The sequence below is a fragment of the Suillus paluster genome, assembly GCF_016628075.1.
Source record: "Suillus paluster strain FC165 chromosome Unknown EDB91scaffold_59, whole genome shotgun sequence".
NCBI classification, from domain to species: domain Eukaryota; kingdom Fungi; phylum Basidiomycota; class Agaricomycetes; order Boletales; family Suillaceae; genus Suillus; species Suillus paluster.
In genome coordinates, this window is record NW_024537619.1 from 128,225 (window position 1) to 145,439 (window position 17,215).

The window sequence follows — 17,215 nt, forward strand, 5'->3', positions numbered from 1 at the left end:
ACGAATCGCGTCTTCAGCCACTTCCTACAATTTCGACGCGTTCTAAGTCAACTTGAAGCAGAATCTGAACAGTCTATCACTCAAACACCGCCCAACACGTCCATGCCTAAGCGTAAGAGTCCCAGCGACGACGAAGGCGATGATTTCGAACAGTCCGAGGATGATCAGCCGAAAAACAAAACCAAGGCGAGCCAAGTACTGTACCGCGTCCGTGAGGTCATGCTCATCAACAATTTCAACACAAACAGCAGGCCTCAAAGGCAACAGAGCGACCTGTGACTATCAAGAAGCCAAAAATTACTACTTCAGGCAGCCAAGTGCGCATATATATATTTTCAAAATAATATTGTACCATGAACCCCTGATTCCACGACTGGTCATCAGTCTCCATCAAGCTCCAAGAAAAAGTCCACCAATGACAATGGTGTGGAGGTCTTCACCAGTTCCGAGGGTGAAAGATATATCCAACTAGGCCAAAAGAAACGCGTAACCGTCCGTGAGTTCAAAGGTGAACCTCAACTTTCCGTGTACATACAAGCATGGCGCTGACAAACAGCAGGCAAGATTCTTGTCGATATTCGTGAATTTTATGGCAAGGACGGGGAAGAAGAAAAGCCGGGGAAGAAAGGGATTTCTTTGAATCCAGATCAGGTTAGTCTACTAATGTTATACTCGAGAGGCCACCTTTAACACCCTATCAGTGGGCTTCTTTGAAGAAGAGCATGGACACCATTGACTTTTTGTTTGCCAACTGCAAGAAATGACATCTATGACTCTATCTTTACCAATTGCCACGACAGTACTTAACGACCTTCTAATAGCATGTGTATCATAAATGTAATCATGAAAGACCAGCCGCCGCATCGTGTGCTCCCGCTAATCCTCTAGAATAAAACCCACGTAACCACGCGGTCGACTTAACCAGCGAAGCTTGCCAGTCCATCATGAGCTCAATGAATGTGACTTGAGAATACCCAGTTGCGAACGCCCTGCGAGTGGGTGCAATCAAGTGTGAAGTTAAAAGCGGATTACTCAACGCACCAAGCACCGCCCAAGATGTGACGGAGGGATCTGAACCCGAGTCCAACCTCGTGGAAGCGTCTTTTCTCATCTTGCCATACCGCCTTCATGCAGTACTTTGATGTGATGAGGAATATCCTGACCTATTGATCTCCGCGTTGAGATTGAGTCATGAAGTAAAAATTAACACTGACGCTCGAATGTGTCGTTGCAAGTGAATGGTCCAAGTGCCTGCAGGGTTGGTTAGTTGACGGCAGATTTCGATGAGGTGATAGAACCTACCTCGCAAGATCATTGAGCTTCATGACCATCAGTACCCGCCTAGGCAGTCGGCGCAGGACATCCAATACGGATACCAGTATATCTTCGCGATTGGCAACAGTATTTCGGATGAGTTCCATTTCCTCCTCAGTCTGAGATGTCATATCGAGCATGCCTGTGGCTCGTCGGATGTTGGTCTTCGGTTCGTCATCTTCAAATGTACCTTCGAGTGCCAACCGGCCTGGTGAAAAATATTAAATAAAGAAACATCTGCCAGCGCGGAGGGCTTGCCAGTGATTGCTACCTCGAAAATAGGATACTGTTCATAGAAACATCAAGACATGTTTTTTCTACCAAAGGAGAGAAATATTTACCAAATCAAGTGTGATGTTCCCGACCGCCTCTGCATACCTCCGACGATCAGCATCAACGGTTGGTGACGAGTGAGCAATGAGCGACAGCCACAATCTGCTGTAGTTCACGCGTAGTTCCCGTTCAAGATCGAAGTACAATCCATGGTCTAATAGTGCGATCTCAAAGTTGTAGGATGACTTGGAGGATTTAGAGGCAGGCCGTATTAACAAGTTACCTGCATCACGTCAGTTGAGCTAAGATCATAGAACGAAAGTCATTTACCAGGGTGAGGATCCTGTAGGGAACACTGAGTCAGACCTGGCTCGACTTCTCTTATCTAAATCACCTTACCGCATGGAACCACCCATTCACAAATACCATTCGATTAAAAATTCGCGTAAGCTCCAGTGCAACTTTATTCCTGTCAATGTTGTGCTTTGCGAGGTATGCAAGGTCGTCTACGCGACCTCCTTGGATATACTCCATGATGAGAACTCGTTTGTTCGCGGATATGACCTCGGGTATGTATAATGACGTCTTGATATTTTCAAAATCCGCAACCGCACGAGCCGTATTGCGGGCTTCGTGCACAAAATCCATTTCTCTTGGGAGGTTCTCCCGCATTTCCTCACCTAACCAGGTAAATTCGAATTCCGGGAACCAGTACTTGACCCAACCTACAGCAAACTGTGAGTGAGGCTGGGCTCTAGGGGCCAAAAACACATACTCAAAGTAGACTGGACCATGGTCATGTCAATATTATAGAATTCAACCAGGTGAGGATGTTGGACCTTTAACCAAGGTAAGCGTTTCCAATCAGCACAACCTTTCGGTGCACACCTTCACAGCAACCTTCTTGCCTGACGCCTTGTGATATCCGACATGAACCTGAGCTAAACTTGCGACACCAATAGGAACCGGGTCGAAATCATCAAAAAGCTCGTTTATAGGTTGTCCCATATCGGATAGGAACAGTGCTGTAATATCCTCGTATGGAGTGGCATCACATTTGTCTTGAAGTGGGGCCATCGTACTCGTCCATTCCCTTGGTAGTACGATTCTTTTTCGAAACGATTAGAATTTCAATGGCAGATCGACGCAAAGACGAACATACAGCGACGCGATATGTTGTCCCAATTTGATATAAATGCCTGGTGACATGGATCATTTCAGCAACGGGGTCCATTACCCGACCAGCGTACTGGAACAAACCTCCATTGGCCAGCAGAGCTTTCAGCACCTTCGTAGCACTCCGGACATGGCATTGTGAGACGGCTTCAAGCCTGTCTTCCTCGGAGCCATACGTGCGCGCAAAAGTACGCTTGTAATCAATTGCTCCGGAAATCGCAGCCCCTGCGCGTTACTGCTTAGTTTATGAAACATCAATTAGTCACCGGAACACCTTACGCGCAAGTCGGGAGCACCGTACAGTCGCCAATACAGCATGCCGGGAGGGCTGGTGATTATCATATGCATAGCACCCCGCACCAGTAAGCGCTAGAAGCGCCGCCGGATAAAAGAACCATGAATTTCCGCGAGGACGCTTTGGTTGAGCTCGGGGCGCGTCGGATGAGGCCAGGCGCTTATTTGGGTCAACATTATGGCGAATGAACGACTTTTGAGACCGAAGGAAGGAACGCGAGCTATGCCAGCCAGGTGGACCACGGAGTTTAAGGATGATGTGCATAGTCTGGCGGGAGCATGATCGGCGGCTACTAAAACTTTTCGCAATTACGTTCGTTTCACACTGCGGGGGCCCTCGGTTTTACGTAAGTGTACACTTACAGTGTAACTCTACAAGCTGCGACAAGTATGAACATTGAACACAGTGTCTTAGAACAAAGTCCTGACATATTATGTATGTCAAAATCAATCTTCAAACAGAGGCTGAAACGCCTGAAGCAGACATGAATGAATTAGTGCTCGGCTCCCCATAGAATGACCATAGAATGGTAAAACCTACCTTCTTCCTGCCCCCAACGTCGTCCTGCGTTGGCCCAAACTCAGTGTTAGTATCTTCGATAAGTTCCAAGCTTTCTGGATCATCATTCGCCGAAAGCATAGCCGAATCTCCGTCTTCGACGCTGATAAGATTCTGAGACGCCGCGAACCCAAAGTCAACTTCTTCGCCCTCTCCTTCGAGCATCGCCGCTAGTTCATCCTGGTTCATGTTTTCAATGCCCAAACCAGATCCACGTATCACCTCCCTGTCTGCCTGAGAGAGTTGTGAAAGGGGATAAAATAATGGAGTTCGATCCCGTGCTGGGGCTCGCCCCACTTCAGGGCTCCCGCTTGGTCCATCCGTTAATAACTGAGAGGACTGGGTGTAGAAAAGAGGCTCGGGTTCCAAGGGAACTCCATGGGACGGATCTGGCGGCAGATTCCAAGACAGCGAGGGAAGAGGTAGATTCTGATTTTGTGGGGAACCCGGTGTGTGCCGTGGAATATATGATGGTGGAGGCATTGATCGTGCATCGCTTTTGGCTCTTGAAGTAGCAGTTGCGTCAGGTGTGTGGGCATCCGTACGCTGCACAGCTTTCATCGATTTTTTGATTCTGGGTGTTTCGCTTCGCTGTCTCGAATTGCCCTCACCTTCGTCGTTTGGGCGAGGACGTTTGTGTGCGTTAAGTTGAGCAGAGTTTGAGGGAGCGGAAGAAGCTGAACCACTTATTTGTGAGGTGGATATGACGAAGAGACATTCTGACTCGTCGCCTTCAACGTCGATGAAGAGAGGGGCTGCAGGATCCGTGAAGCGTAAATCTAGGCAGAGGCTCATGGATTCCGCGAAAGCAATTGTAGCCTATCAGATAGAGGAAGTCAGAGACTATAGGAAGTGAGCATCACCGGTGGGTGACAAACATTGAATTCTCGCAGGTGGAAACCGATAGTAGTTGGGGATGCATAGACGTCATAGACATCGAACTCATCCGCGCTGATGGTCAGCTCTGTTGATAATTGAGCTTTACCTGATTTTGGGGACACGTATGAGCAATCCACCGACTGGTTCAGGCATTCCTACCTCTGGTGTCGATAGAAGACTCGAGGCTCTTGACGTCAACATCCGTGTCTCCAAAGGTCCATACGAGTTGAGGGTCGCTCTTTGCTCCTCGAGCATTAGGGAAATGCTCCGTTATGTCTTTGATTGCGCGTGGACCTATTGTAAGACGGGATTCATTCGAAGAGTCTGGGACACCTGGTGACAGCAGTGATGTAGGAACCAAGAGAGGTAGCCGATGAGTCTTTACGATGCCTTTATGCAGAATTTGAATGTCCGTGATGGAGAGGAATTTCATGCATACCATGTTTACAGTGCATTCGAATAATCAATCTGCTCTCTAATGTGTCCTGGTCCTCATCTGGCTCATCCTGCTCGTATAGATCCGTTGCTTCAACGATTGTAAACTCGCAGCGTTCAACTGTCTTTTCGATTGTTTTATGCTTAAGAATGGAAAGGAATGTCTATGGTTGGCAGTTGCAAACAGTCTGTCACGAAGCGCACGAAGGTAACAGAGCAGGCACACCTTAGCCAGCAACTGTCCTTTGACATCCTGAACACCATCTTGTGCTACACCATCTCTGAATTTATATCTGGAAAAGAACCTGCGTCCGTACTTGAAGCGACAGTATGCAGAGAGCGAGGAGTTAGTCGCGCTCAAAGAGAGGTGCTCTGGGTCTGCATAAATGACAACATCGTCGCCATATCTTGACAGACATGTTAGTGCCCTAATGAATGCTGGAACCGAGTGAGTTCTGTATAAATGCAAATATTATGGTTGGAGCAAACGTTTGAGAGCGACAACACTGAGTGTCGCTTGCATTAACCACGGTCTAATATCAAGAAGTCACTTCGACGCGTTGCGTCACGCGTAGCCGTCGGTGGCCGGTGTCATATACTTATTCACACTGCTTAAACTCAGTCATCCACTAATTTTTCAGGCTTGACTTGCTCGACACTTGGTTAAGTTGGTTTGGCCCTTTCAAATCGCCGCTGGTTTTTCGAGATGCCTCCTCCCGTGAAACTGGCTATAATTGGTGGAGGGCCATCTGCATTTTATGTAGCCTCGCGCCTACTCTCTCTCCTTCCGCTGAATGATACAGTATCTCCTCCACTAAGGGTGCACATGTATGACCGACTCTGGGCACCCCATGGTCTCGTTCGTTATGGCGTTGCACCTGATCACCCAGAGGTCAAGGTGAGTTTTAAATTTCTTTATGCCTCACTAATCACTGAGAACCCCCTCAGAATTGCACGCACAAATTCGATATGACTGCAACTGACCCGCGTTTCCGTTTCTTCGGAAACGTGAATGTCGGAAGCACGCCCTTCCACTCCATTCCTCACGCGCTTCATTTACCCCTGACATCTATACTCAATAACTACTCTCACTTACTGTTCGCAACGGGATGTACTCTTCCTACCCTACACCCCGCGATTTCTCCGTCTGCATACTGCATACCCGCTCTGTCCTTGGTACACTGGTACACACAACACCCATCTCATTCGTCGCCCCCTGCACTCGACAAGATATCACACCTCACATTAATTGGACAGGGAAATGTGTCGCTGGACATTGCACGTATTCTTCTGACTTCCCCCTCTGTCCTTCGTCAATACGATGTACCAGAGCATGTTCTCGAAGTCCTTTCCCGCTCTACCGTCAAGCACGTCTCCATAGTTGGAAGGCGGGGGCCTCTAGAAGCTGCATTCACTACCAAAGAGCTTCGGGAGATGATCAACCTCCCGGAGGCATCGATGATTCCCATAGAACCCGCCCTGCTCACACCTCCGCCAGGCGTTACGCCAACGCGCCAGCAGCGGCGCACACTCGAGCTACTCCAGAAGGGATCCAAGAATCCACCAGGGTCGACGCCTAAATCCTGGTCGCTAGATTTCTACCGCTCTCCTACTGGTCTCGCTCCTCCATCGACCGCCTCGGCATCAGACATGGCAAGTCTCACCCTTGCTCACACTCGTCTTGATCCTGCCACTTCTCGTGCGGTGCCTACTGGCGAAACATCTACTCTTCCTACTTCTCTCGTCGTCACCTCCCTCGGATTTCATGCAGATCCAGAGACAGCCTTCTTCGATCCTGCTATGCGTCACCTTCGTTCATCCGCAGGGCGTATCACTTCTTCTGAGGGCTTAGCCTTGAAAAATATTTATGCGTCTGGATGGGCAGCCAACGGCGCCAACGGCGTGCTTGCTTCGACTATGATTGATGCATATGCGGTCACAGGCACTATTCTCTCTGACATAGTACCGCCTTCAGAAGCGGTAAAAATTACTTCCGCGACATCCGTTCTACCAATGGGGATAGCTCCAGATAAAATGCTCAATCCTCATCCAGATCTTGATGGATTACCATCAGAAATCGTCCATGGAATCAATGATGGCATGGTCATCCAATATGATGACTGGAAAGTCATCGATGCTGAGGAAGTTCGCAGGGGCGAAGCCCTGGGAAAGGAGCGGGAGCGAATGGGCTGGAAAGAGGCTCTCTCATTTCTCACTCTCTCGGCACCATCGTGATACGATAATCGCGTCGGCGGAGCCCTGGTGAGGGCTAATCAATGGTCTATTTATCATTAACGTTCCATCAAAGTTCGCTTGTCTCTACATAGATCCCCGTTCTCCATCGCAAATCCATCTTAATGCCTCAGCTCCACACTCCGAGGATCACGCCTCCTCAACCCAGTGACATCTGTCCCGTGCTTTCCGGGGCTGGGTAATGGTCGGCGTTGCGGTAACTTCGAGGCCGGTACATTCTGGAAACTTTGGTGACCTGAGGACTGTGGGGGTATACACCGATAACTGGCCTGCAATTTCAAATCATTTACTCAATCCCAAAAGGAGATGCGTGGCATTAGGCAAACCTCGGCTTCCTGCTTTTGCTTGGAGTAGAATGCGAACAGGTCCGCAATTTGCTGCTCGATCGCTTGCTTCTCTTTGTGCAGCCTCCCAACATCCTGTGTCATCACTGAGACTTCACGGCCCAACTCAGCCTTGAAATGTTCAACATGAGCTGTTCGTCAGATCATCATCATAACAGGACCGTGATGACACAGGATGAACGCGCCTTGCACATTGATTGCTGTGGCCTCTTTCATCGCTTCCACAAATCGCAGTCGTTCTCCTCGAATCTCCTCAGTCAGTTCTAGGCAAGTATCAGATAAGTCCTGCTGGAAAAAGGTAAACCCTTACCGCTCGACAACGCTCTCAGCATTTGTTCCTGGTCTACTCTTTGGCGATTGATGATTTCCATCACCGAGTCCGTCACTAAGAAATATTGTCATTTAATCATCGACGCCATACAGAAGACCCAACAAACAAACCAAGAGTTTTGCGTTGTTCATCTCCATGAGTGAGATGTTCTTGAACGACCTGGATCAACTCATGAATTATTGATCGCAAATTATCTCCACTATCCGCTTGATTCTGTGCCGCCTCCAGTAGCTGTTGTACCTGTCCGGTCAGGCCAAGGCTCGACAGTTCTTCAGACGTGTTGACACCCAGTTGTTTACAAAGTTGCTCGACACCAGTCGCGACAGCCTGTATCTGCGTTGTGCCGTTGTTGACGAATGCGTCCAACCACTAGTGAGAAATCGTGAGTAGCAATACATGTTTTGTGCTCATGAGCTTACCGAGTTCAGCTCGTTCAGGTAGCGGATGCTGTCAGCCTGCTGTTCGAGCTGCACCTTTTTTTGTTCTTCATCCGCGTTCAGGTAATCCAGGACGGCTTTCAGCTTGTGAAAGTCCAGCTAATGAAATTGTCTGATTGAAAGAAAAAAACTGACCTTGTCGTCTAGCGGCTTGTGTTCTGGGATATCTGCATCTTCGTGCGGGCTTCTTGTAGCTGGACTCAACGGGGTATTACCAGTCTTGTAAAGCGAGGTGAGCTCGTCCAGCTTCACATATACATCTGAGAGATCCACGTTTGGAAAGGGAGCTAAACTTTCCGTCGGCGAGGTCATTCCAGAGAAAGGAGGTCGCAAATTGTTCATGGCTGTCATACTCGTGCGTGACGTGGACATGGACATCTCCCGCTCTTGATTGTGATGGATAACATCGAGTTTGTCAAGAACACGAGGAAGATTCGACTTCAACTGCGTTTGCATGACGTCCAGGATCTTCATAATCGAGTTTACCTGCAGCTGGACTGTGCTGGAGGAGCTCTGCTGATGGATATCCTCTACCCTGGCGGCCAATGCCTTTACCGTAGACAGAATCGCCTCCTTGGCCTCGGTAGAAGACTGTTTTATGGTGTCAGCCATCAGCGGGGCCAACTCACTGGGAAGGTGCAAAACATCGCGTTGCAACGCAACTATTTGTTCGCTGATACCTGCTGTTTGATCGAAAGTCATTGCTGCACTTTTCTTGATCAGTTCCGTCATGGGTACCAGCTGCAGATCAATGTCGAATGTAGGTGGCGGAGAAGGTGTGGACGGTAAATCTTCCTTGGCAACTCGCGGAGTGTCAGGAAGAGTAGGAGCAGGCGTTAGAGATGTCCTACTACGAATGAAAGCACTCCTCGACCGCGAAGAATATGTTTCAATCGATGCCGGCGACCTCGGTAGTGGGCTGGGTCTACCACTGGTCAACGGCGAGTCGCTCGAAAAACCCTCCTCCTTGAACCTCTGTATTTCCGCAAACGCTCGGCGAGCACGCGTAGGCCTGATCGTCTGAGCACCCTGTAAGTGCGGCAGAGTAGAAGCGCTACTCGCTGATACTGGCGAATTTGTCTGCTCAATCTGCGCCAACCGTTGGGTGACTACGGAAAGGTTTCCAAGTTTGGCGATGGATGGGCTCTTAGGACCAGAGCTCCTTGGCGATATCTGTGACGGAGGTCGCGGAGGCAAGATGGACATCGGAGAGCAATTTTGGGGCGAGTCGTGCAGGCTGAAACGAGCTGGAGACTGACTAGACAGGGGTGATTTGATACTCGGCGTTGGAGGGAGAGACTGCTCTGTTGTAAGTGAGCTCTCGGATTCGACACCACTAGAAGATGTATATTCGGAGGAAGTATACTCTGATGCTGACGGAGGCTGCAAGTAGTTTTGTCCTTCGCGCTGCAAGTTTGTCTGTATCGTTAGCGCCTTTTGCCGAGTTGCTCCTTGTGACTGTCTCTGAAGTAACGCATCCCTGCGAGAATAGTCACATTATCTGCATCGCTAAGGGCGTATGTTTGATGACCTTACCATATGGCACTGACCCATCGTGCCCGTTCTCGACTTGATGATGCAGTCAATTTTTCTCTTCGACGCCCCTCGAAAAGCAGCTCGAATACCTTAGGCTCGGACTTGTCTGTCGAGTTTGGAAGAAGAGCCTTTTCATCAGGGTCCAGTCGATTCAGAGCAATAGAACGAACATCAGTGCACCCGTCCAGTGGAATGACATGACTCGAAGGATTGGCATGAACAGTATACCATGTTATGAGTATATGCGAGGTGTGCAAGGTAACAGTGCAGGACGTCCAGACGGGCAGGATAGGAGAAGTAATGGGTGATGATGACTTTGAAAGATATAACAGCGCACCGGAGTGAAGTGCGGAGACCTCACCAGCCGACAGTACCATAGCACCTGCATCATGGGTGACGGCAGCGTTGTTGGTGTACATTGAAGGGATATGAGCCATGCTCGGGGCGTCGATCACAACTGCAGGCACGTCTTCTTCTGAGTCATCTGCGTCCTTCCCTTTCCTTCCCTTCTGGAAGACGGATAGGAAATTGCGCAGCGAGGCACTCAGAGACCTCCTCTTCCCTCTACCATGGGAGCGAGACGATGGAGATGCGCCAAGAAAGCGAGCTGCGCTGGGTGGCCCCCGAGCAGTTGATGACTCCTCCCGTGAAATGGACTCGTATCTGTTAATGAGTTGCTTGGCTGACTGACGCCGCTGGACGGTCGGGTGGCAATGACTGGAGCCTTTGTCAAGAGAGAGGTAATGCGGTTCTGCATCGACGCGGTATGGACGGCTACCCGTGTCCATTCTCCTTGGACCAGCGACGGTCGTCCCGAAGCTTCGCACCATCAGTGCCGACTTTGTAGACTCGATAGCTGTGCTAGTCCCAGCGACCGCTGGTATATCGAGATGGTGTCGGTCGACGCAGCACTGCACATTGTAAACGGAACAAGCCATGCCCAGAACTGGGGCCAGGCCGTTTCATAACACAGGCAATATATTACCCGAGATGCCAGTCTGGTACATAACCTCTCCGCGAGGCTACCGTGCACCAGATTTATAACAATAGGCTGCAACTTATGTAAATGAGTAGATTCTTCGATTGTGAAGATGCAAACGAATATACAGTCGACGACATACTAGACGTTGAACAATCCCCGAGGTGCCTGTCAATCTGTGAATTCCACTGTTTCCCATCCCCACCATCATGTAAGTAGCATCCCCTGTGGTACCTCACACTACTGTCTCCTGAGTCGGAGTCCCGTTGCAAACCAAAGGATCATAAGAATTAAGCACTAGTATCCTTAAGGAACGACCAGATCCAAGTTCAAGCAGGAACGCACGTGACTAGACATGATGATGTCGATAAGTAGTACCGAGTCTCTAATTTTGATGCTTGATTCTCGATTGCACTATAGGAGGCTCAATCATGCATGTCTGTCTCTTACCCACAGAAATCCTGATGGACATATTCGCTCTCTTACTCTATGACACCAGTACTAGTGACACACTTGCTGCCCTTGCAAGAACTTGCAGGACATTCAAGGAGCCTGCACTTGATACGCTTTGGGAAAACATAAATGGGTTCGAGCCACTCATCTCATGCTTGCCTGAAGGTGTTAGTAGCATGGAGCAAGGAAAGTTGGTGAGCGAGACACTCAAGATTCGGATCAACACGATGTTGAACACTCAAAATTTTCACATAGACCCTCCAAAGACCTCTCTTAATCGGAGAGTGGAGGATTATTAGTCAATATGCACAACGTATCCGCTTTTTGGACGTCTCAAGCACTGAGCTAGACATCATAGACGATCGGGTCGTGCAAGCCCTCATTTCTGCGCCATCACCCGCACCGCTCTTGCCGAACCTTCGTGGGTTAGTTTGGTTGGATGACCGAGAATGCTTCTTTCCGTTATTGCGCACCCTCATTGTGTCAACTATCACGTCGATTAACCTGGGCTTTGGTTCAAATTCCCCCACTTTCGCCAAATCTGCTTTGTTCGCGTCCCTCGGAGCTCGATGTCCATCCATTCAGGAACTCAACTGTATATATAACGGTGACTCCGAAGAAAGTTCAGATGCAATATCTGAAGCCCTATGTGGCTTGCTAGAGCTCGTCCGTCTTGAAACAGGGATCCTTAACGCACAAGCACTTCTTCACTTGGCTTCTTTACCGTTGTTGAAGTCTCTGCACTTCAGCGTGAACACGAATGACATTGATGAGATGCAACCCAATTCCACTCCAACATTTTCCTCTCAACTCGATCAAGTGCACATCACCGCACCATCACCTCCCGTTCTTACTTACTGTCTCGATAACGTCCGGTTTCTCTCCTGTCGATCAGCAATCTTGTGCGTCGATCACGATTACAGCAATCTCCAAATGCTGTATGACCCACTAGATATTCCAGAACTCATTGTGTCGTTTTCGGAGTGCTTCTGTCATACTCTTGAAGAACTCCATTTCATCTTCGAGTTCGAGTTCGACTCCCTTTTCGACGACGCACTTACAGATCCCAGCTTTGCACTCGGATTTGACGTCATTGCCCCATTGCTGTCCTTTAGTCACTTAACGGACTTACGGCTCGATTGGATGTGCACTTCAGCCATTGATGACGCCTCACTCAAGACAATGGCACAATCCTGGCCTCAACTTGAGAAGTTCTGGTTTGGATGCGCGGCTCGTTGGCTGATTCCGCCATCTATCACCTTCATAGGACTCGCCCACCTCATACATCATTGCCCGCGCTTGTGCCACATTGAAATGCCCTTCTCCGCATATCCAATAGACGACATCGACAGCGAGCCATTCTTTAAAACCATTCCCAACGGAAAGATCACCGAGATTGATGTCGGGATTTCTCCGATTGTCGATCCCATCGCCGTGGCATGTCAACTGCATATGTTGCTGCCCAAGCTGACTACCGTGGACGTCTTCGACTGGGAGGACACGGATGCTGACTTCCCCGTGCCGCCGCCATTCGTACATTTTGAAGATCAATGGAGGAAGGCGAATGAGTTCCTGGGGGTGCTTACTACAAGCGCAAAAATGAGAGAGAAAATGATTCAAGTACCACAGGAGTCCATGTTGGCCTAACAGACCTTGAATGACTTGGATACCTACAAGTATGCCAGTACTTGTCCTCACATCTCAATATTCCCAGTGTAATCATTCTGCCATCATGTGAATATCACCTATACTATAGCGACCAGTCTGTTATCCAGATTTCAGTACCTGTTTATCAACCTACGTTGACAGTTATTGACAATGAGAATACCATTTGCCCAGTGATCCCCGCGAATACGAGTAGCGGCTCCACGGATAACTCATGACGTACACAACTCACAGAACCTTTTAACGGTGCCACATCTACGATAGACTCTCATGATACGACCCACTACTGCGGCTCTTTGCCCACCAACAGGTCGGCTCTCCTGAGTAGGGCGCTAATGATAACACCCTGGCTCGCTGGTGCATATGCACAACACAGGGGCGAATCTATCATCCATGCATTCCGTTGGAATCATCTATCCGTGAGGGCAAAATACGAGACCCTGACAGCGTATCGATACCCAAGGTTCCTTTGAAGCTTTGGGCAGGGTTCATCGTGACAAAGCTCCTGGCTCGGATTGAACGTTCAAGTTCGGGCGAGGAAGTAGAGACTCCGCGAAACCATGTCAAGAGTACGCAATAGCCGTACTAGAATCTGACGGTGGGGCTAGAATCTCAGTCTATCCTTTTTTTGTTGCCGCCGGCGAGAACAACTTGGCGTAGCCTGACGCGAGGAACCCCTGTTAAGTAATAAGTAAGTACTGACGAGCCGTTGCTACCAGCATTTTAGACATTCTCCCATAGTAGCCGCTAACAGAGCCAAGGTAAGTAGCATTATAACACAATGAGAAATGAGCTCACACGTAGATGGACGTGAGAGCACTGCTGTCGAAATTCGCGTAGTCGCGTCTTCGTTTGCGGTGGCACTTCAGGAAGTTCAGCGGTCACCCGCCCGTCTAAGCGAGATGGACAGGTCAAAGCTCAGTGCTCAATTGTCGCTGAACAAGGACCTAGAGAAATGTCAGACGCTGTCAGACGTCGGGTGTAGTTTGATGACTTTCAGTTGTAGCGAACTCTTGCCGAGTCAGAATTGAGTGAGATAGGCTCACTTTCGTACGGGTCGTGAGGTAAAGGGTGTCACGGATATACATCAACTCACCGATCACAGCTGATCAGCGTGACCACTGTCCTTTCTGTGCATGCTGGTACGAATTTCCTTGCAAGATTTATAGCAGTAAGATTCACATCTCAGAACCGGAAAAACCCGATGTCAATATATCATGTCAAGTTCGGAAGTTCTGACAATCAATGAATTTAGTACTATGCATTGCATTGCAGCGCGAATATACAATGAGGAGGGTAAGTGGGTGCCGTAGGGCAGGAGGAGACATCTATTGTAATATAGATTGGAAAGAGGCAGGTATGAAGCTAGTGTCCTGAGGGTTGAGGCTGGATAGTGTCTGGTACTGTGGACGCGACACCGAGGGCACATGAGATGTGATGTAAGAATATGGGAGGGAGGGGAGCAAGGGCAGAAGACGAGTGATGCAAGTGAAAAAGGTCAGTCAACGAAGTAAAACTCGACGACATTACGTACGTTGTGGAAGCTGTGGTCGTGTGCCTTCGCTGAACACACGGGAGAGAAGGACACCGACACCCTCGAACACACCCAAGAGAATGCCACACGCAATTGCAGATCCTAGTGCTGATTTTGGGCCACCTGGGATCCGATACCATGCCATCAGCAAAAATGGAGTAAATAAGAGGGGAAACTGACTTCGTGCGGCCAAACATCCACCCGTCATGAACCCCGAAATAATGGCATTCCACGCATCCTCTTTTTGCCGCCAACCTTTCACGGCACAATCGAAAGTGGAGAACATGCCTCCCCAGACACCAAAGTTTCCGCCTGTGACTGGTGCGCGTGCTTTGATGGTAGAGATAGCACCGACCAAACGTTCGCCCTGTGAGTGTCGATGTCAGGTCGGGTCGAGCTATGAAGGAGAAGGTATGAAAGAAAGATGAAAACTAACCCTAGGGGAGTTCCGTGCACCCTTGATACCGTGCCATATACCACCACCGACAGCACCCATCGCAAATGCGCCTCCAAAGTCATTCAATATGACCCATGGACTTTAGGATAAAGGAGATTAATCAGCCTATTTGTACTTCCCAATGGTTTGTTTTATACGCACCATGGATCTCTAGTGTGGTCAGCATGGGACATAGTGAGGGGTGAAGTAGTCGGGGGGAGGGGAAAGGTGAAGTAGTTAGTGAGCTAGCGGCAGGAGGTTGCGACAGCTCCTCAGGATAAATTTCATTCCCACGATATTAGTCACAGCCACCGGTATAAGCTACACTTGAATTTTTGGATTCATCCCATGTTCAGGGTCATCTATAGCTAGCTTACACCAGTTACTCTTGCTGCTGCCAAAGTACGTCTCTCTGGTTCAGTAAGAGTAACTGGTGCAAGAATACGGCGTCGAGGACAAAGGAACAGTGCCGTAGGCGCGACATCGTTTGTCGTGGGGGAAGGTTCATTCTATTGCAAGACAGTACTAGTCCAGCACCTTCTAGTGAACACGTAGATTATCACCTCGGAAGCGAAGTAACCGGAGATTGACGGAATCAAAATTGTACGCCGACGAAGTTAGCCAGGTGACCTGTGAAAAGGCTGTGAATCGTTGTTAACTACGACGACAACCCAGACGTGTATCTTAGACTGCCAGCAGCAGCAGGCCGATTGCCAACTTATCACTGACGTTGAACGCCATGGATATCTCGTGAGTACGCTCAGTCACAATGATCTCGCATCGATCCCTTAAACACCGATCGCGCTCAGCTCAATCCTCCAGGGTGGATACCAGCACCCCCTGTCGCGCTCCTGGCAGGGTCGCAGGCAGCTTACAAAGTCCATGTTCATGTACCCCATCTTCATCACAGATGACCTTGATGCCAGCGTCGTAATCCCATCGCTGCCCGGTCAATGCCGCTGGGGCGTCAATAAGCTCGAGTCTTTCCTTGGCCCATTGGTAAAGAAAGGACTGCAAAGCGTCATCCTCTTTGGTGTACCCTTGAATTGTGAAAAGGTGAGCCTCAAACCGGCGAGACTGCGCGCGATGGCCTTATAGATCTTTCAGGACGGCCGTGGTACCCCAGCAGACGACCCATCTGGCCCCGTAATCCAAGCTATTAAAAAGATCAGACTGTTATTCCCATCTGTGTACATCGCCTGTGATGTATGTCTGTGCGAGTACACTTCACACGGGCACTGCGGTCTGCTCCATGGTGACGGCACAATCAACACCAAGCCCTCCGTCCTGCGTCTCGCAGAAGTGGCCGTCAACTACGCCAAGGCCGGTGCGCATTGCGTAGCTCCCAGCGATATGATGGACGGGCGTATCAAGGCGATCAAGCAGGCACTCATGGATGCTGACTTAGCCAGCAAGTGCACCCTTATGAGCTATTCAGCCAAGTTCGCAAGCGCATTGTACGGTCCCTTCCGTGATGCTGCTGGAAGCGCACCATCGTTTGGCGACCGCAAGTGCTACCAGCTCCCTCCTACCGCCAAGGGACTCGCACGACGCGCAATAGTGAGGCTCTTTGTCTCTTGTCCATTGCACAACTCATCGTCTTGTTCCTCAGCAACGGGACATGGTAGAAGGCGCAGACATAATCATGGTAAAACCTGCGCTCCCATATCTCGACATCATTTCGGATGCTGCACAGCTCGCACCTGACCATCCCCTGGCTTGCTACCAAGTCAGTGGTGAGTTTGCGATGGTCCACGCTGGTGCTGCTGCAGGCGTCTATGATCTGAAAACCATGGCGTTTGAGACTACAGAGAGCATGGTCCGGGCAGGTGAGTAGATCAATATTGGCTTCTCGGTGCTCTGACACGACTTCATAAAGGCGCGACCCTGATCCTCTCATACTTCACGCCGGACTTCTTGGACTGGTTGGAGGTGTAAAATTTTAGAAAACAAAATCGATGCCGTATGGAGGCCATGGACGGCACTAAAAGGCACTCTATTTATCAACTAACGTGTAAACTCGACTCGTTGTGGGTGTAATATATGTCTTCTTGGCGGTGTATACTTCCTGAGCGCTGAGCTCGGTCCACTTGAAAATGAGGATGGGATGTAATGGACGCCAAAATCTAACATCTTATTCTCATTCTCAAGTGAACTCGGTCATCTAACATCACGTTCTCATACCCAAGCAATTGCATGTTGTCCCGTATGCTTCCTGGTAGACTCGTGACCACTTGCCTCACATGTTTTGAGGTGTCAAGGGGGGAATATTGCCACACGTACAGCTTATTTTCACTTCACTGAAATAAGGACGAGA

At 49.4% G+C, this 17,215-nt stretch overlaps 8 protein-coding genes across 8 annotated transcripts; 4 read left to right on the forward strand and 4 right to left on the reverse strand.

Annotated features, from left to right (window-relative positions):
* The first annotated feature begins 58 nt into the window (after positions 1-58).
* EDB91DRAFT_677986 (transcriptional Coactivator p15-domain-containing protein) lies at positions 59-803 on the forward strand. The gene is made up of 5 exons (XM_041328071.1): positions 59-186; positions 252-317; positions 385-508; positions 560-651; positions 702-803. The coding sequence occupies exons 1-5, from the start codon at positions 103-105 to the stop codon at positions 762-764; spliced, it is 429 nt and encodes a 142-aa protein (XP_041173826.1). The 5' UTR covers positions 59-102; the 3' UTR covers positions 765-803.
* A 38-nt stretch (positions 804-841) lies between these two features.
* On the reverse strand, positions 842-3,322 carry EDB91DRAFT_1058305 (ABC1 family-domain-containing protein; the record flags this gene model as incomplete). The annotated part of the gene is given in 13 exon segments (XM_041314146.1): positions 842-1,031; positions 1,078-1,163; positions 1,215-1,251; positions 1,303-1,504; positions 1,519-1,600; positions 1,656-1,870; positions 1,918-1,930; positions 1,987-2,312; positions 2,363-2,426; positions 2,476-2,695; positions 2,750-2,786; positions 2,848-2,988; positions 3,043-3,322. 13 exon segments carry the CDS (start codon positions 3,320-3,322, stop codon positions 842-844), a joined length of 1,893 nt encoding a protein of 630 aa, XP_041173827.1.
* Positions 3,323-3,361: 39 nt separating this feature from the next.
* Positions 3,362-5,505, reverse strand: EDB91DRAFT_1152238 (Rad9-domain-containing protein). Its single transcript, XM_041319476.1, has 7 exons — positions 5,420-5,505; positions 5,157-5,368; positions 4,935-5,094; positions 4,655-4,885; positions 4,495-4,601; positions 3,599-4,435; positions 3,362-3,531 (listed from the first exon to the last, which is right to left on the reverse strand). Exons 1-7 carry the CDS (start codon positions 5,451-5,453, stop codon positions 3,505-3,507), a joined length of 1,608 nt encoding a protein of 535 aa, XP_041173828.1. The 5' UTR covers positions 5,454-5,505; the 3' UTR covers positions 3,362-3,504.
* EDB91DRAFT_678116 (uncharacterized protein) lies at positions 5,496-7,265 on the forward strand. Its single transcript, XM_041328072.1, has 2 exons — positions 5,496-5,828; positions 5,879-7,265. The coding sequence occupies exons 1-2, from the start codon at positions 5,637-5,639 to the stop codon at positions 7,163-7,165; spliced, it is 1,479 nt and encodes a 492-aa protein (XP_041173829.1). The 5' UTR covers positions 5,496-5,636; the 3' UTR covers positions 7,166-7,265.
* On the reverse strand, positions 7,265-10,673 carry EDB91DRAFT_1302770 (uncharacterized protein). The gene is made up of 6 exons (XM_041324996.1): positions 9,832-10,673; positions 8,431-9,775; positions 8,278-8,394; positions 7,969-8,227; positions 7,698-7,790; positions 7,265-7,658 (listed from the first exon to the last, which is right to left on the reverse strand). Exons 1-6 carry the CDS (start codon positions 10,659-10,661, stop codon positions 7,474-7,476), a joined length of 2,829 nt encoding a protein of 942 aa, XP_041173830.1. The 5' UTR covers positions 10,662-10,673; the 3' UTR covers positions 7,265-7,473.
* A 568-nt stretch (positions 10,674-11,241) lies between these two features.
* Positions 11,242-12,727, forward strand: EDB91DRAFT_1030907 (uncharacterized protein; the record flags this gene model as incomplete). The annotated part of the gene is made up of 2 exons (XM_041312714.1): positions 11,242-11,457; positions 11,519-12,727. Coding segments are annotated over 2 exons (1,425 nt in total), but the record flags the coding sequence as incomplete, so codon positions are not given.
* Positions 12,728-14,174: 1,447 nt separating this feature from the next.
* Positions 14,175-15,255, reverse strand: EDB91DRAFT_1152256 (mitochondrial import inner membrane translocase subunit Tim17/22). The gene is made up of 5 exons (XM_041319477.1): positions 15,061-15,255; positions 14,899-14,998; positions 14,643-14,829; positions 14,463-14,585; positions 14,175-14,331 (listed from the first exon to the last, which is right to left on the reverse strand). The coding sequence occupies exons 1-5, from the start codon at positions 15,090-15,092 to the stop codon at positions 14,294-14,296; spliced, it is 480 nt and encodes a 159-aa protein (XP_041173832.1). The 5' UTR covers positions 15,093-15,255; the 3' UTR covers positions 14,175-14,293.
* Positions 15,256-15,450: 195 nt separating this feature from the next.
* On the forward strand, positions 15,451-17,072 carry EDB91DRAFT_1152259 (uncharacterized protein). Its single transcript, XM_041319478.1, has 5 exons — positions 15,451-15,648; positions 15,708-15,954; positions 16,006-16,458; positions 16,511-16,727; positions 16,778-17,072. The coding sequence occupies exons 1-5, from the start codon at positions 15,638-15,640 to the stop codon at positions 16,834-16,836; spliced, it is 987 nt and encodes a 328-aa protein (XP_041173833.1). The 5' UTR covers positions 15,451-15,637; the 3' UTR covers positions 16,837-17,072.
* Positions 17,073-17,215: the final 143 nt, after the last annotated feature.

What these genes read in the sequence shown, in the direction of transcription:
- EDB91DRAFT_1152259 (XM_041319478.1), top strand. An exon ending in TACCCTTGAATTGTGAAAAG is followed by an intron (nt 15,955 to 16,005) that starts GTGAGCCTCAAA and finishes TAGATCTTTCAG; the next exon opens with GACGGCCGTGGTACCCCAGC. An exon ending in AGAGAGCATGGTCCGGGCAG is followed by an intron (nt 16,728 to 16,777) that starts GTGAGTAGATCA and finishes GACTTCATAAAG; the next exon opens with GCGCGACCCTGATCCTCTCA.
- EDB91DRAFT_677986 (XM_041328071.1), top strand. Translation starts at nt 103, where the DNA reads ATGCCTAAGCGTAAGAGTCCCAGCGACGACGAAGGCGATGATTTCGAA. An exon ending in TTACTACTTCAGGCAGCCAA is followed by an intron (nt 318 to 384) that starts GTGCGCATATAT and finishes ACTGGTCATCAG; the next exon opens with TCTCCATCAAGCTCCAAGAA. An exon ending in AACCGTCCGTGAGTTCAAAG is followed by an intron (nt 509 to 559) that starts GTGAACCTCAAC and finishes GACAAACAGCAG; the next exon opens with GCAAGATTCTTGTCGATATT.
- EDB91DRAFT_1302770 (XM_041324996.1), bottom strand. Translation starts at nt 10,661, where the DNA reads ATGGTGCGAAGCTTCGGGACGACCGTCGCTGGTCCAAGGAGAATGGAC. An exon ending in CGATGGGTCAGTGCCATATG is followed by an intron (nt 9,776 to 9,831) that starts GTAAGGTCATCA and finishes CTATTCTCGCAG; the next exon opens with GGATGCGTTACTTCAGAGAC. An exon ending in TGAACAACGCAAAACTCTTG is followed by an intron (nt 7,791 to 7,968) that starts GTTTGTTTGTTG and finishes ATACTTGCCTAG; the next exon opens with AACTGACTGAGGAGATTCGA.
- EDB91DRAFT_1152238 (XM_041319476.1), bottom strand. Translation starts at nt 5,453, where the DNA reads ATGCAAGCGACACTCAGTGTTGTCGCTCTCAAAC. An exon ending in TCGAATGCACTGTAAACATG is followed by an intron (nt 4,886 to 4,934) that starts GTATGCATGAAA and finishes TTCTGCATAAAG; the next exon opens with GCATCGTAAAGACTCATCGG. An exon ending in GTCTTCTATCGACACCAGAG is followed by an intron (nt 4,602 to 4,654) that starts GTAGGAATGCCT and finishes CCCCAAAATCAG; the next exon opens with GTAAAGCTCAATTATCAACA.
- EDB91DRAFT_1152256 (XM_041319477.1), bottom strand. Translation starts at nt 15,092, where the DNA reads ATGTCCCATGCTGACCACACTAGAGATCCATG. An exon ending in GTGCACGGAACTCCCCTAGG is followed by an intron (nt 14,830 to 14,898) that starts GTTAGTTTTCAT and finishes CGACACTCACAG; the next exon opens with GGCGAACGTTTGGTCGGTGC. An exon ending in ACGACCACAGCTTCCACAAC is followed by an intron (nt 14,332 to 14,462) that starts GTACGTAATGTC and finishes TCGCGTCCACAG; the next exon opens with TACCAGACACTATCCAGCCT.
- EDB91DRAFT_678116 (XM_041328072.1), top strand. Translation starts at nt 5,637, where the DNA reads ATGCCTCCTCCCGTGAAACTGGCTATAATTGGTGGAGGGCCATCTGCA. An exon ending in CTGATCACCCAGAGGTCAAG is followed by an intron (nt 5,829 to 5,878) that starts GTGAGTTTTAAA and finishes GAACCCCCTCAG; the next exon opens with AATTGCACGCACAAATTCGA.